We start from the raw sequence: 17,859 nt of genomic DNA, 5'->3' as shown, positions 1-17,859 counted from the left end.
CCAAAACTGTGAATGAATCACCAAGGAATCGAATGTAGAGTGTGGATAACAGGTTAGTCAGTTACACCCACGAGGAAAGGTTGAAGGAGTCTAACTCTACCCGTACTCAGTAACGTAATCTGTTTATCCTAAATATCGGTTGAAGTCCAAAAGACACCGGTATGAATCCACTCTATTTTCTAATGTGCTCAGATACTTCCGTTTTCAATTTTCAACTGTATTTTGAATCTTGTGGGGGATTGTTAGAATTTTTAAACAAAATAATAAAAAGATTTGAAAAGTCAAAGATGCTTTTTCTTTCTGTTTAAAAAAATTTTGGAGGGAAGATTCAAATTATGTTTCCCTCTCTTGTTTTAAAGCAAAAGACTTGCATATGTGGGGACTTGAACCCAAGACCTTGGTGAGTGTGCTTGTGGTGTGTTTTCAAAACCAAAACCGTTTTTGTCTTTTAATGGTAATTAAGAGAGAAACGTTTATGTCTTTTAATGGTAATTAAGAGAAAAACGTTTTTGTCTTTTAATGGTAATTAAGAGAGAAACGTTTTTGTCTTTTAATGGTGATTAAAAGAGAAACGTTTTTTGTCTTTTAATGGTGATTAAGAGAGAAACGTTTTTTTGTCTTTTAATGGTGATTAAAAGAGAAACGTTTTTTGTCTTTTAATGGTGATTAAGAGAGAAACGTTTTTTGTCTTTTAATGGTGATTAAAAGAGAAACGTTTTGGTCTTTTAATGGTGATTAATTATCCTCCAACAGTCATATTCTCATCTATAAAAAGAAGAGAACAGCACCATTGGAGAATATAGTTTTTTACAGAAAAAAACATCAAAGTTTCTGCTTGTCTTCTTCCTTTCCTCCGTTCTGATCTGAGCACAATTCTACTGTGATTCTGGGTGGACCAGTCAGCGAGTGCACGTGAACTGGAGCCAACTTTGGCTGTTTTATCTTGGAGCATCGGTTCGCGGATCCCGGTTTGCACCGGTAGGGGGCGGATACGATTCTTAAGGAGAGTGACCAGTGGCACGACTCGGCCTTCTTTTTCTCGATCTGTTTTACAGAAACGTTTTCTACAAAAGCTAAGTACTGATTTATTTACATTTCTAATTTCTGGATTCAATCAAGCCATATATCAGACCCTACTGGACAACATCTAATTTGTTTAACAATATTTCACAACACCATGGTTTCAGAGCATATATTTTGCTCACACCAAACTCATGATTTAGACCAAAAACCCAAGACACAATACAGAAGATCATAATTTGCTCAGATGAACATCCTCTCGACATAAACTTTATAATAAAGAACCGAAGTACTTTTTACTATAAGAAACATCACAAAACCCATGAAACCCAGCAAAATAAATGGACTAGACCAAAACATACCAAAGAACTGAAACCATTCTAGTTCTAGGGCTTCTCATCAGACTTCGGCAGGAGTTTTTTAAGATCAAACCCTTTCTAGCCATGCTCCAGCACCACATTTAGATCTACAGTGATTCGTCCAATTGTAGAGATGAGCGGGGAGATTACCTTAGAGCTTTTATTGGAGTGGGAGCCAACTTCTCTCTCTTCTCCTCTAATTTTATCATGGAAGAAATTTTTTTGTCACTCTCTTCTCCTTTGTTACGTCTCTCCTTTTTGTCATATTTTTTTTCGAATGACAAAAGGTTCAATGATTTCCCCTCTTCACGGAAAACTAATAGAAGACTGTATGGTTTCTTTTTCATGGCTCCTTAACTTTTGATGGCCTTTTGAGCTCATACGAAAGGGAGACAAGAGAGGAGGATTTACAATGGGAGTTCATTCAGATCAAACCCTTTTGGGCCATGCTCCGACGCAATAGGATCTATTGCGTCGCCTAATTGTGAAGACGAACATGAAGATTCTCCTAGAGTTTTTATAATTAATGGACCTATTTTCTCTCCATTCTTTGATTTGTTCTTGGAAGGAGAGTTTTTGACACTATCTTCTCCTCTGTTGTGTCTGACTCGAAGGCTCAGCTCAAGATCAAGTCCATTGTCGAAAGAAAGCATGGGTCTTGATCCAGTTGTGACCTTTTTTCGGACAGTATCTGGGCCATTTGAAGGAGCAAAATTGGGAAAATTTATACCTATGTTTTGATCTACTCCATATTCATTTCTTAGATCTTATTTTTCAAATCGATGCACATTTTGGTGACTCGAAGGCCCAGCTCAAGATCAGGTCCATTGTCGAAAGAAAGCATGGGTCGTGACCCAGTTGTGACCTTTTTTCGGACAGTATCTGGGCCATTTGAAAGAGCAAAAGTGGAGAAATTTATACCTGTGTGTTGATCTACTCCATATTCATTTCTTAGATCTTCTCTTTCAAATTGAAGTGCATTTTGGTGACCTCCTAAGGCCTGCCAACTTAAGAAGGTTTTGGGGCAATACGAGCATGCATAGACACTCTTCCCTTTGTTGATGTCTGGTTCCTACTGTTAACCACCTATCTGGATGGATCTCAGGAATGAAGTGGTTCCGTCCAAAGCAGTAAGGTCGGTTTGAACCTAAGCTCGAGCCAGAAGATCCATGGTTTTGCACAGTGAATAAATGAAGGGTGGAATCGGAAAGGAGAATATTGATAGAGAAGGAAATGTGGATGAGTTTTTAAGGCGAGTAATGAATTTATTTGTTTTGTTTAAAGTCTGGAATCTTAGGAGATTTCGTTCACATCTAAGAGGATACGACATATGTCGAGACAGCTAAGGAGAGATATGCATGCTTAATGCCGATTGTAATAGAAAGCCAGCTTGGATTAGAGCTCGTTCCGCCGTAAACCTATACAAGGAAACATCTTTGTTTCGCTACTAATACCATACTACTAATACCATATGATAATAAAAAGTTACCTATATAAGTAGTTATCGACGATCACCGGCGGTTTTATATGATCATCGGTAAATATATTTGGAGGTTTTATATGATCATCGGTAAATATATTTGGAATGCCAATAATTGTTATTATTATTTTAATTATGGGATTTGCTAGGCAATTTCATGGAAATCCATTTCGTGCCTTACTTTCGCAAGAGAGAACAACCACCTCAAAAAATTAATGAATAAGACAAAATCTATTAAAAAGTGAACTTTTGCGGTTGTTCTCTCCTACAAAAATAAGCGGCGAAATTGCTTTTTCCGAAATTGCCAAGAAGATCTCTTAATTATTATTATAAGGTGGGTAATGTCAATCTACATTGGATTATACTAATTGGATTCATTAAAAGTTTCAAGGTTCTTGGAATCCTATTGGCTACAATATGGGTTCTGTGGAAGGAGATAGTGTGTTTAGAGGACAAGTGAAATCTCCTCACTTCCTATACATTAAGATTCTTGCTCTAACTATGGCTTGGGCTCGAGCATTGCCTGGCTTTCGCTTTGTCTCTGTGCACGACCTATGGCAAGGATGGTCGGAGGTGTGCAATAGCAGGGAGTTGAGGCCGGTGACCTCTTAAATTTGGAACCCCCACCCCGCCCTGCCCCGTAACAGTGGGTATCTTAAGCTAAATTTTGATGGTTATAGCTTGGAAAATCCCGTGCCGGCTGGGATTGGAGGTCTTCTAAGAAATGAAAATGGAGATACATTATGGGCGTACTCAGAACCAATTGGTATCACGGACTCCAACGAACTGGAAATTAGAGGGGTGCATCTATGATTGAGGTTGTTGATGGATCACAACATCATGATAAGGTCGTATTGGAAGGTGATTCCTGATTCCTCAAACGTGATAAATGGTTAAAGGGAAGCTCTCTCATCCTTGGAGACTTGCGAGATGGATCGATGAGATCTTCGATTGGGCGGTGTAGTGGCCAGCTCCTAGCCGCCACGTCGCGCCGCCGTGAGCGCGCGGGTGTGGGGGTGTGAGTGTATGTCTTCGTTTTCTTTGAACTTAGGATTGGGGTCCGAATTTCACAGAAAAGAAAATCTCAGAGTCGCTATCTAGCTGAGGGCTAGAACCCGTAATTACTCTGATTTTTAGGCATTGCTTGACAGAAATATGAGTAAGGGATATGATTACATTCGGGGAAGGTATTAGGCACCCCTCAGGCCCGTGTAAACCTAGTCTCTTAACTTGGTAGTTTTAAAGAACTTTAGCAAAAATCTTAAACTTTTTGGCCTTCATCATGATTAAACTATTCCCTGTTTTGAATTTTAAAAAAATGAACTAATGAGGGAAAATCAGTTAGTATTACCCAAAATAGGGGTGATTACTACATGATTTGGGTCCTAAAGAGATTACTACCGAATCATATAACGATGCCTCAATCTGGATAATACGATAATTGTAATAAAGAAGGGGGATCTGTTTCCCTCGGTTTGTCTACCACCTTTGGAGCATTAGGCTCTCACCTATACCTCTTTTGTCTATGGGAGGACAAGAGGCAGAGTGGTGGGATAATGGGATAAGGATGTTTTATCAAAATATTAAGATAAAATCACAATATTTTCAAAATATTGGAAATACGAGGGATGCTAGATTCACAGGCGCCCTTGCAAAAAAGGAAGCAAAGGGTGCCCCCATTCGTCACATTCCATTAGAGACAGTTGTAATCGTAGTTTTCTGTGCCATCATAAATGGAATGTGGCCAATGGGGGACGCGCATTGCTTCATTTTTTGCAAGGGCGACTGTGAATCTAGCATCCCTCCTGAAATATTTGTGACATCCTATGATTTACCCACAGGATGGTTCATTACATCAAGCAACATTAGCTACTGTACGTGCACCACAAATTAAATGTATAATCATCCCAACATGCAAATCATTTTAGTACTTTATAAGGGGACTGATTTCGGAGCCAACATATTTTGATAAAGGGACTACTTGCTTTTTTCTGAAAGACGTTTTACACAACTCACTTTTATTTAGTTTTAAACGGCTGTTACAATACCCAAGATGCTATCGACACCCAATTAAAACAAAGAGAGTAGTGCTACTATGAAAATATAATAGTAACTGGCCATCACTGGTAGGAAATAGAAAAGGTGTCCTATTGAACTACATTTTGGTGCATTTAAATGGACCATAAGAATTTTTGTATGGTGCATGAGGGTGCAGCCGGAAAAGTAAAGCTATCCTACATGAATGGATGATTTAAACCATTCATTTTTTGGTCACCACCCTAGATAGACGCTGCCCAAAAAATGAATCCTAACCCTTTGATCAGTGGCCACTATTTCAGATGGCACTGTATATAAAAATTCCAGAAATCAAAGGGTTAGGATCAACATATGGTCCTCATATTGTGGCATGACCTGTCTATGGGTGGGACCGAAAAAAATGAATGGTTTCGATCATCCAATCAAATGGGCACCACTGCACTTTAGCTAAAAAGTCACAAATCTGTTAACAATCAACCTATCATACAACAATGTACTACAAATTTTTTTCCTTTTGATAAGCAATAAAACATAAATCATTAGAGGAAGAGAAATAATTAAGGATGTGTTAGGTGCCCACGTGGCTGAAATAAGTTTGTTTAGATATTTTGTTATTTTCATATTTGCTTTTTAGTTATTTAGTAGAGGTATGACTCTTAGAGATAAGGGTTATTTAGGGTTTTTCCTATAAATAAGTGTATGCATCTTTATTAAATTAATGAAGAAAATTGTTTGACAAAGTGTGTTTTTGCACAGAAAGGAGGACGACCCTTCCCTCGAAGTGGGTCAAGAGGAAGATCAAATCCGTTACGAACAGATCTGGTTTCGTAACCAGGATGCGATAATGAAAAATAAATTCAACAAATTGAAATAAAACTAAAAGGAGACTGATCATACCTCCTTTCAGGAAATCAAAATCTTCACCAAACATATTCCTAGCCCCTTTACCAGCATAATTCTACATTACTCAATATAAAAGCCCAACCCTAACTTAAAATTCTAATTTGAAGCAGAAGCCTAATTTACATTGTCAAACTGTAGCTTATCTGAATATCCCCAATCCTGATCTAGAATGCAAAATAGTTCATAGCGTCAGAAGTGATAAGTTGGACCAAATCAGGCATTTCCTAGATGTGGTTCTCCAATTCACAGTGCTGTGATTCTTTGAAGCAGATGAAATGCTTATCTGTGCCCCTAATTAGTCATGAAGAATTTATCATCTCGGAAGCACGGGTACTCTCTGGAGGCCCACGTACCAATGTCGGGTGCGTATCGGGTGCGGGTGCTCTTGGGTACTCTTTGGGTGCGTACCGGGTACGCACCCGGATTTGTGTACGTATCGGGTGCGCATGCGGTTCAAATTAAATCGAAAATTACAGATTTACAATAGAGGGGTTCTCCCAATTAACAATAGGGGGGTTGAATATATCAAAATATCTATAATATATATATATATATATATATATCCCATAATTAAAAACCTAACAACTTAGAGGTAATATTAGAATTTGGTGATGTTATGGCTATTTGATTGTTCTCCAATTACATTGTTTGAATTCTTTAACAAAATATTTATTTTTATAAATATATAATAAAATATAAAAATATATTATATTCAGAGTACCCACAACGTACCCGTATCCTATTTTTTTTTAAAAGTCACGTATCCACGTACCCGTATCGTGTCGTACCCACACCCCGTACCCGTATCCGTGCTTCATTTTATCATGTATGTGATGAAAGAGAAAAACATAGAAGGGCACCGATAAACAGAAAGAAAATCAAAACATTCTTAATGGAGTCAAAACCACAGTCTGAACGGGTTACCAGCAAAAAATTTGGTCAAGAGAATAGACGGGAGTACAGCAATGGAGTGTCCAACATACCCATTAAATTATCACAAATCTTTATCACTGTCCAGCTGCCCACTTGATGCTTTCTCAGCCGCTTCTAAGACAAACGCCTTCAGGGATTCCACATCCCTTGTGCCTGAGACATATTAGACAGGAAAGTCAGATACGACAGTTAAGAAGATTGTAAATACATATTCATAGAATACTCGAAGTGCTCCTCCAAGTGCAACTTTTCTAAGTGCAGAGAGAAATTGAGATGAGTTCTATGTGAACCAATATTGAAATGTTCTTATTAAATCACATAAGCAATCCTTTAGGAAACCTTCAATCGGAAGCAGTCAGATTGATTTTGCAGCCAACTTTTATGTGCAAAGATTTTCAGTCGCATTTATGGTACACTTAAATTTCTAATTGCCATTTCCAACTTAGTGCAGGAATCTAGACGCATCAAACTGACCAAAATAAATATAATTGGAAGGGAAATTGCTATTCTAAGTATCCAATGCGTAGTTTGTTGAGCACATAAGTGGGTTATGCTTGATAAGGATAAGCTCTGTCAGTATTTCCATTCAAAACACAGGACCGATTATAAATCAAACGGAAACATCCGAATATAGTCCATATGCACGAAGGTCCTATGAAAAACTACTAGAGTTCTCTGGTTGGCAAATCATTCAGAGCTAGAAATTAGAAAAGGGAGGTTCGCAACCACCCACCGTAGTCTATTTAGTGAGAGGGCAATTGAAGGTGTAGCTCTTATGGGTATGTTAATTTCAGAAGGTGGTACTGCAGAGTCTGCTAGTTAGAAGAAGGCTTTGCTGTGGAAGGGGTTGAGATCTTCAACCCAACCCAGTCCTGATAAAAAATGGTCCATTTATTGAAGCAAAAAAGGGGTGTGATTTGGATGATGGGAGGATTCTCCTTGAATGTTTACAAGGAGATGACACTGCCGCTGATTCAGGAAGGACTTCAGGAAGAGAATCAGCAGCAGTGTCGAGTGTCATCAACTCTTAAAGGTCCTGCCACTTTTCTTAAAGGTCCTCTTTAATGTTGGAAGGTCCTACCACTTTTGTTGGGAGGTACCACATGAGTCATCAAATCTAGGGTGCTTTATAATCCTAAATTGAATTTTGGCGGGCCCTCTTTAACGTTGAGAGGTACCACATGAATTTTGTTGTGTGTTATGGATCGCTAAGTCATTTTCCCACTGTTTTAAGTGGAAATTCAAAATCCTGCAATTTTACAAGCATCAAATCTTAAGGGGCCTAGTTTCTACTTTTTTCTTGCATTCGGGGTTTGAGGGAATTGAAGCCTATTTGAAGGGGGAATTCAGGAAGGAGTTCTTTGATATGCTTAGGTGGTGTTTAACATCGCTTCCCACTTCATCCATGAGCATGTTATTCGAACACTTGAGGAAAGGAAAGGAAAGAAAGGAAAAAGAAGCAGATTTAGAATTTGTCCAGTGAATGCAAGTTCTAAGGATAGCATAGGGATTGTTAAAAGTTCATTTTATACAAGTGAATTTCTGAGTTTTCAAACAATGCATGGAAGTGAAAAGAACTGGGTCGTAGGCATTAGATTATACTTTTTTGTTATTCTATTTTTATAGGATTTCTAGGGGGTGTTTTATAATCCTCACTTGAATTTTGGCGGCTCCTCTTTAACGTTGAGTGGTACATAGGCTAGATTAGTTTAGGCTTGTTTCTATTTTTGGACTAGATGCTATTTAGCGTGCTTAGTATCCTAGATGTGGCTGTCCACATCATCTAGGGCCCACGCCTCACTCTCCTATTTTCCATTTTCTCCTAGCCCCTCCATGGGCCACTTAGTGGATCTACTTTTTATCGGACCATAGAAGGGGGCCCACAACTTAACCGCTTAAGCCAACTAAGGCTCGTCACTTAAGGCCACTTAAAAGTCCCTTTGTAAACTTGAAGGAGCATGCCATTTAAAAATACCACCCCCTTATAAAAACCCCAACGGAGAGCCCTAAAGGAGACTTGAGCAAAACGTGGAGCAGCCTTCCCCCTACCAGATACAGAACCAAACGCCATCTAGGTATTGAAGAGAATTTTGCTTAGAGTCTAGTTGTCCCTTTGCTTTGGTTAGGGCAATCTTAGTTAGGAGCCGAGTCCCCAATGTCGTTTCTAGGGTGTATGGTCTCTCCAGGTTAGTTAGGTGTCAGCTTTATCGTCTAGGGCCTCGTAGTCTCTATTTAGGAGTCGGTTGAGTCAGTAGGGTCGCACATTGAGTCAATACGTTTCGACCATGGTTAGAAGGGCCAGTCAAGCCCAGCCCCAAGGGGTCTAGAACACCAAGCCATTCAGTTTCCATGATAGCACTCGTAACCGAGTGCTTAAAATGTGGTGTCCCGGGGCTGATGGGAGTTTCAATCTTGTTAAGACCAAAAAGATGAGCGCTCCAATACTAGCGCTCTCGGACTTTAATAAAGTCTTGAAGGTTGATTGTGACGCCTCTCGAGTAGGAATATGAGTTGTCCTTTAGTCAGGGTGGACGCCCTATAGCTTGCTTTAGCAAAGAAGCTAAGGGATGCAAGATTGAGGTACTCAACGTACGACGTTGAATTTTTTGGCGTCGTTCAAGTTCTCAAACAATGGAAGCACTACCTGATCTACCGTAAGTTCGTGTTGAATTCAAACCATGCCAATTTGCGCTACACAACTCTCAACGTACTTTGAACAAATGTCAAGCTAACTGGATTACCTTTTTGTAAGAATACATGTTCACTCTCAGGCACACATCTGGGGTTCTGAATCGTGTGGACAATGGTTAAGTAGGAGGTCATATTTACTTGGGACAAGGAGACTTGTGATTATCTCTTTTGATTCTCTTCAAGGATCACTATTAGATAGACACATTCTTCTGACCTTATTGGGAGTCGTGCCAATCGAAGGGTGCTGACCCGAGTTTGCATATGTTATTCATGATAGCTCGCTTGTGCATACCTAAGGGGAATTGATGAGCTCCATAGTGGAGGCTTGGTGGGCGACTTTGGGCAAGCAAAAACCATGGCTCTAGTAGAAAAAAGATACTTTTGGCCACAGTTAAAACATTGTGGTTCATTATGTGCGTCAATGAAAGACGTGTCAGTATTTCAAAGCCTAGGCCCAAAATACTGGTCTTTACTCACCATTACCCATTCTTAATAGACCATGAGAGGATGTTAGTATGAATCTTGTCATACGTTTACCACTAACTGCTAGGAAATTTCATTCTCCATGTAAAACCCTATTTCATAAAAGCAACATCGAATTTGTTTCACGAATACATAGATTTCTTGTCCAAACACTCTTCTACTCGTCTTCTACGTTCACTCCTCTTTTTCTCTTCCCTCTTCTTTGGATTTAAAAAAAAAATTTCTTCTCCAGAACTTCCTCTTACACTTCAACTAGGGTAACCGAGCTAGCTCTCCTCCTATTCCTTTGCTCGAAAGAAAGGAGCAGTGCTAAAAAAAGCAACGCTGACATAAGCATTCCGTATATCTGATGTCAGCCACAAGTTTGTCTGCAGCATGTAAATGTGACTGAAACAAAAATCTGTGTTGCTAGCAATATCTTATCACATCAATGGGACAAGCAAGCCTCCATGGGCATGGGCTCCTTTCGATACTGGTGTGATCTCACTCTAAGACCACTTTGATGCAAACCTAGGGTTCGCAGGCGATTTTCTGGGAATTTATGAGCAATAAAATGAGTTATAATTTAATAAAGCATAAACATAACAAGAATAATCAAAATCAGCAAAGGCTTTTTTAAAGACACTATAGGCTAGAAATTTCAATCATCCATAAAAATTAAATTATCCATGCCATATTCTAAACTATGTCCCAACAAGAAGTAATAAATCATATGAAATAAAAATCAGTCCTCAACTGTAAATCTGTCTCAATAATCGGATCTATGAAATCCAACTAGTATGGCCTACAAGATGTCCCGAGGAGTGAGGTTATGATGGGTGAAAAGTAAACATAAGGTAGAGGTTGTGGGAGACAAGGGTAGGGTCATACGGCTAAAATAAGGATATAAGGACTATTGGAACAGCCCAAAGGATAGGGAAATGTGGGTAAGCTACTGAAAATGAAAGTGACAGTATTTTGTACCTAGGAATGACATGTAGTATTTCAAACCTTGATTGTCAGCTACATGATGTGTCCAAGAGAAGAGAGCAAGCTAGAGAGAGGGGAAAGGGGGCTGTTCACAGACAAGATACAGAGAGCAAGGTTACATTGCGTCCTTGAACCGATAACTGTCATTCGGATAACCTAGCCTCCTCTGTCCCTCGGGACCTGGAGTACCAAAGACACTTTGTGAGTGCTACCCAAAAGAATTGAGTAGAGTTGTTGCCCTTACTAACATAGGGCTTACCAACAGGGCTAAAGATGAGGGCCCGTGGAGAAGTTGAGTTTCGAGCCCAAGAGTCTAATCCGTCAAAAACCTCCCCATGGCGTGAAAACATGGGGGGATAGAGCTTACTAATACTAACAGGGCCCTAAGCCACTATTAGCCTTATTAGTAAGTGATGCATGCTGGTTTTCTCTTCCAGATTTCCTTTATTCTTTCAAATGGCCCTGCTACATCTTCCCACTACATAGCAGGCCTGACTCATGTGAGCAGGTACATTGGCTGTTAGTAGTTTGTACGGCTTTAATCCTCCGATCCAGCCTGATAACAACTCAAACTCCACTTACACTCTTTCCGGTGATAGAGAACAAGCACAAGAGAGGGGAAAGAAATAGAATTAACAGATGGCTTACGAACCCATAGTTGTCGGAAATTCCTTGGGCGGGTGAGAAACCCATTTCCCCTAAAACGTGTTTCCCGCGTTTCAGAAACGTTTCTGTGACATGATAAAGAAAATTGGAGAAATGTTTCCAAAATGCACGGGAAACATACAAGAAACTCATGTAAATCGTGTGTGAAACGCGTGATAAACCTATGCAACACTCGTAGAAAACACATGTGAAACGTGTAGGAAACATGTCTGGAACTTACGAAAATCATCTTGGAAAAAACACACAAACAATCGTGGAATAGATATTAAAAAAGAAAACAATAGAATATGTCCATTGTCCAATCTAGAATGTTTCCGAAACGCATTGGTCATATGTTGAAGTGGATATCCCCAACAACTAGGATAAAAATTAAAACTAACTCAACTAAGCCTTTGTCCCAAACTAGTTAGGGTCGGCTAAAGAATTCTTTAGAAAATTTTCATGAAGAAGGTGAAGGAATCTACCCGGCTCAAATTGACTAAGTCTAATCCTGGCACTAGTTGGGTTCGTCTACATGGATCATTTTCTTCCATTCTCTCCTATCCAAGGTCATGTTCTCTGTTATGTTCCTAGCCATCAAGTCTTTCCTCACTGTTTCTATCCAAGTTGTTTTTGGTCTGCCCCTACCTCTCTTTTTACTCCATCAACTTGGCACGAGTCACTTCTTCTCATTGGAGCATCCAAAGGCCTACATTAGATATGCCCAAACCATCTTAAGCGGTGATCTCTCATTTTCTCCTCAATTGGTGTCATCTCCACCATTTTACGGATGTCTTCATTTTTAATTATATCTAACCTTGTGTGGCCGCACATCCATCTAATCATTCGCATCTCCGCTACACTCATCTTATGTACATGCTGCTTCTTGGTGGCCCAACATTCTGAGCCGTACAGCATGGCTGGCCTCACAACTATCTTATAAAATTTTCCCTTCAACTTGGTAGCCTCACAACTGTCTTATAAAACTTTCCCTTCAACTTGGTAGGTGTCTAAAATGCTAACTAAATTAAAACTAAAAATAGAAATAAATCTTAATTTAAAAAAAGTAAAAACTAAACAGATCTCTCATGAAAAAGGCTATCTAAATTCAAGTCTATGGCTGATGGATCACATCAGATACCCACTTTGAAAAACTATATTATCCTTTCCTTTGCAAGAATAACAAAACTAAACAGCTTATTACTCTATTCATAAATCTGCCGTATCAACTTGGTTCGGCTGTGCAAACTAGTGAGTTGAAATTATGATTTTATAAAAATTGGTAAAGACAATACTCAGACTCAGATGATTTCTTATAAACTTATTGAGTTTATCATTGAGTTAGTAGTAGAAAAGACCTGTTTTGATGTCGAGTCCAAGTTTTTGAATGCCAGCGGAAAAGGAAAACCGACAGCAGCCATAGCTTTAGAGCTCTTCATCCACTCAAATTGGCAGTTAGTGTCCCAAGGAAATGACATTCTGTGTCAGTGTAGGGGAAAGAGATGTTCCCTCGGATATTTGTATTTTTACTTATGGATTTACAATATGTCCATTGGCCAATCTAGAATGATTGTGTTTCCACTTGCCATAATCATGGAAATGCCAATGAACAATGGTGTTCATTAGGTAACTGGAAAATCTACCCATATAGGCCTTGCACTATGTCCTCCCTCACCAACTATACTTTTGTGAGTTACTTTCTTTCGTATGAAATAAAAATGGACTCAATATAAGATGACTACTATCAAATAAAAAAGATAACTCCGGCTATGTACAGGACAGTGCAATCATTTTTTGATTTTTCGGTTTCCACTTCCTTGTTATAGGCATCCATTGAGCAGATATATGAGCTAGAAAGAAAAGTAAGGAGAGATAGATTCAACTATTAAAACTTGATCAGAAAAATACCATCAACTACCACTGATTCCCATGATACTAAAAGAGAACTTCTAAGCAGTGACAGGCAACATATTGTATATGAATAGAGCTGAAAACTATTACCATTGTATTTCGCAAATTCTTCTCCATCATAGAAGATCTTAAATGTAGGGTACGAATGAATATCAACTTTTGTACATACGGATTTACTTGTACTGCAATCAACTTGCCCTATCTCTATCTCATCTTCCCCTTCCACAGATCTTGCCAAGTCCTCCCACAACGAACCCAAATTCTTACTGAAAGTCAAAGTTAGCTACCACAGAACAACAAATTACAATTAAGAAAATGGAAATGATATTCACACTCCCTTGTTTCAGTAATGTCACCCCTATTTTCATTTCGCAGTTTTAAATCAGTACAATTTACAAGAAACCTATTAGTAGCCAACCAAAAAGTGTTTACTAAATTTCAGAAGTGCTATCATCAAAACAAGGCAGAGCCACTATCATTCCCTAAAAAAAAACTGTCATAATGTGTAAAGCAAGCCTATATGACCAAAATGAATTATGTGATTTCAAACCAAGAAAAATGCGATCACAATGCAAGAGAATTAAAAAAAAAATCAGTGGATATTTACCAATGTTTACACCAAGGAACACAGAATTTCACAAACCACACAGTGTCCTTCTCCTTCACCTAAAATAAAGCAGAATAAAATCATTTCAATCACCAATTTCTCAACCCATAACAAGAAATAAATCGTTATGTGCTAGAAATCGATTTTATGTATAATTTAAAATGCTGTAAGTTATGAATTCAATATAACACATGGTTTCTTACAAATAAATGATTTAAACAAAAAAATAATAAAAAATTGAATCACCAATTTTTCAAACCATAACAGGAAACAAATAATTATTTGCTAGGAATCGATTCTAATAGATGATTTAATGAAAATAAAATTGGGAACCCTAGATTATCAAACGTAAGAAACGCATATGCTTCGTCTATCATTCTGAAAATTAGGGTGCACATAAAAAAACATGTTTGTTTGACGAGTTGACATGTGTTTTCTGTAATTTTTCTTCTTTTCAGTTTTAACTCAGTTTTGATCGCATCATCGTTCTATTCAGTTTTGATCGGATCACAATAAGATATGAGATTTTGGAATTTAATGAGATGAATAGTCAGTAGTTGAGATAGAGATAGAGAGAGGGAGAATTAGGGTAATACCTTATCTGAGAAGGTGTCTGGTGTTAGGGTTATCACCTCTGCCATTGCTGGTAAGGGTGAATAAACGCAGAGATGAAGAAAAACCAGGATTGCCGAGAGAAGAAGACCGAATCCTCTTAACCTAATTCCCATTCCAACGTCTCTGTCTTGTCTCTGGTGCTCTAATTAATTCCCAAATTTATAAGCAACTGCTCGTTTTAAGTGGTCTGACTATAAAGAACTACAACCTTATTGGCACTACTCTTTTTATGTTGGGGCCAACAAGTGAACGGTCTGGATCTTTGAACAACTTGGTAGAGTTTTTATATGGTAGGGTGATCAAAACCGTCCATTTGATGGGCCGCAACGGAAATAGGTTTTGCCAAAAAAAAAAAAAAAATTATAGAAGGATGATCCTAGCCCTCCGATCTATAGAGGAATTGCTTAAAATCTCCAAGTAGTTGGGGCCCGCTATTTTGTTTTAAAAAATATGTGTACCTGTGCAGAGACACCATGTAACATATTTATTAGAAAATTCATGGTACATATCATTTGATGGGCCCCAATGTAAATAGGCCTTTCCCCAAAAATCTAAAAGGGGAGCGGAAATATCAACTCCCCAATGCTTTGGATAATTCCACTTGGAGTGGATTAGTCTAAAAGTGGAGCGGAAATATCAGCTATAGTTTATCAACAAATTAGAGACTTAGGATCATCCAATAGATATGATTTGGTGCCCCAAAAATCATTTACATTCTATGCTAGTAAGAATCTAATTTGTAGATAAACTATACAATATAGAAATCTCTATATGGATGGGAGAGTTAGGATCATCCAATGGAGATGATTTTCATGGGACGATATATTAACGTTGGGGTCCCCAACAAGTGAATGGTTTGGATCTTCCAACAAGGTGGGCTTCATTCTATTTTCCAAAATATAGGCTCACCTACCAACGGACATAATACAGACAGGACCCACCAATTATATGTAGCACTACATACATCACATGATGCATATTTATGAGAAAATTCATTGGGACCAATTTGTTAGAAGATCCAAACCGTTCATTTGTTGGGCCTCAACGTAAATAGGTTGTGCCCCAAAAATCCTCTCCATTGGATGATCCTAACCCTCCAATATAATACAAAGCCACATCGTAAAAATAATCTCTACGGTTCGAAGAGTTAGGATCATCCTAGGGAGATGATTTTGGGTGCAAGGTCTATGTAAATTGCATCGTAGCAAATGAACGGTTTGGATCTTCGAACAAAATGAGCTCAAGTGATTTTTTTTTTAAACAATATGCTTTTTATGGTGTCCAACTTCTTTAAAGATCTGAACCCTTCATTTGTTGTGCCCCACCAAGGACTGATGTTCAGAGAGAGAGAGAGAGAGCTGTTTGTGAGAATAAGTATAGGTGGGGCCTATCTTGTTCCAAGATTTAGACAGTTCAATTGTTGGGCCCCACTAAGGGTTGAGAGAGAGAGAGAGAGAGAGCTATACTGTACCGGTGTTGTACCAGTAGTGAAACCGTTGGGTGAATTTATCGTTCAAGGGAGTGAATTGATCACTGTTACGAAAATTGTGACATGGACATGGGAGAATCCGATCTGAATGTGGCACGTTGAACCCTTACAAGAAGGGAAATGATAAATGCGCCCATTTTCATCAATTGGGACACCGAGCTGTATGGAAGTTGCAATACAGCTCGGTGTCCCAAGCGATGAAAAGGGGCGCATTGCAACTGCAATATAGCTCGGTGTCCAAGCGATGAAAAGGGTCGCATTTATCATTTCTCGGTTAAAAAAGTGGTTAATAAAGTATAGTGTCGTTATCAAAATATAGGAGTCACAAGTGACTTAAAAAAAAATAAATCTAAAAACATTTATTATAAAATGAAAAGGCTTTAAGGGGCCGTTTGGATACACAGATTTTAGAATCCAGGATTTATTCAAAATTGTAGCTAAGAGACAAGAGAAAAAGTGGACCAGCCGTCGTTTTTACTCGTTTTTTACTTCTCACCCTTCTATTCGTCAATAAGAGAGTAGCAGATCCTCCCATATTTCCAGGTTTTAGAAATCTCAGGATGCAGGAGAGATTTTTAAAACCTAAATTTCTCACTTAAAATCCAAGAAAAGCTGCCAGGACAGCGTGCAGGACAGCATGCAACAGCTTGATCATGAACCATCGTTTACACTGTTTTCAAACTAAAAACCTAGATTCTAAAATCCGCGTAAACAAACGCCCCCTAAGGGTAATTTATGAAGAAATTGCGTTATATTTTTTATATGACAACAATCTGGTGCTTATTTTGAAATCATGTTGGAATTGTGTCGTACGAGAAAAAACATGAAACTTGTCTTTATTATTCTTTAAGGTTTTTCAGCTATAGTTTATCAACAAATTAGAGACTTAGGATCATCCAATAGATATGATTTGGTGCCCCAAAAATCATTTACATTCTATGCTAGTAAGAATCTAATTTGTAGATAAACTATACAATATAGAAATCTCTATATGGATGGGAGAGTTAGGATCATCCAATGGAGATGATTTTCATGGGACGATATATTAACGTTGGGGTCCCCAACAAGTGAATGGTTTGGATCTTCCAACAAGGTGGGCTTCATTCTATTTTCCAAAATATAGGCTCACCTACCAACGGACATAATACAGACAGGACCCACCAATTATATGTAGCACTACATACATCACATGATGCATATTTATGAGAAAATTCATTGGGACCAATTTGTTAGAAGATCCAAACCGTTCATTTGTTGGGCCTCAACGTAAATAGGTTGTGCCCCAAAAATCCTCTCCATTGGATGATCCTAACCCTCCAATATAATACAAAGCCACATCGTAAAAATAATCTCTACGGTTCGAAGAGTTAGGATCATCCTAGGGAGATGATTTTGGGTGCAAGGTCTATGTAAATTGCATCGTAGCAAATGAACGGTTTGGATCTTCGAACAAAATGAGCTCAAGTGATTTTTTTTTTAAACAATATGCTTTTTATGGTGTCCAACTTCTTTAAAGATCTGAACCCTTCATTTGTTGTGCCCCACCAAGGACTGATGTTCAGAGAGAGAGAGAGAGAGCTGTTTGTGAGAATAAGTATAGGTGGGGCCTATCTTGTTCCAAGATTTAGACAGTTCAATTGTTGGGCCCCACTAAGGGTTGAGAGAGAGAGAGAGAGAGAGCAATACTGTACCGGTGTTGTACCAGTAGTGAAACCGT

The 17,859-nt window shown here is 38.5% G+C and overlaps 1 protein-coding gene across 1 annotated transcript; it reads right to left on the bottom strand.

Annotated features, from left to right (window-relative positions):
* Positions 1-6,664: 6,664 nt before the first annotated feature.
* PDIL5-1 (PDI-like 5-1) lies at positions 6,665-14,819 on the bottom strand. The gene is made up of 4 exons (XM_077361195.1): positions 14,635-14,819; positions 14,039-14,097; positions 13,522-13,697; positions 6,665-6,885 (listed from the first exon to the last, which is right to left on the bottom strand). The coding sequence occupies exons 1-4, from the start codon at positions 14,764-14,766 to the stop codon at positions 6,794-6,796; spliced, it is 459 nt and encodes a 152-aa protein (XP_077217310.1). The 5' UTR covers positions 14,767-14,819; the 3' UTR covers positions 6,665-6,793.
* Between the last annotated feature and the right edge of the window lie 3,040 nt (positions 14,820-17,859).

This window comes from Tasmannia lanceolata, unplaced genomic scaffold, assembly GCF_043159265.1.
Source record: "Tasmannia lanceolata isolate RefF3 unplaced genomic scaffold, GAP_Taslan_0.1 ptg000018l, whole genome shotgun sequence".
Taxonomy (NCBI): Eukaryota; Viridiplantae; Streptophyta; class Magnoliopsida; order Canellales; family Winteraceae; genus Tasmannia; species Tasmannia lanceolata.
Note: the sequence above shows the minus strand (reverse complement) of the source record. Positions and strands in the feature narration are given on the sequence as shown.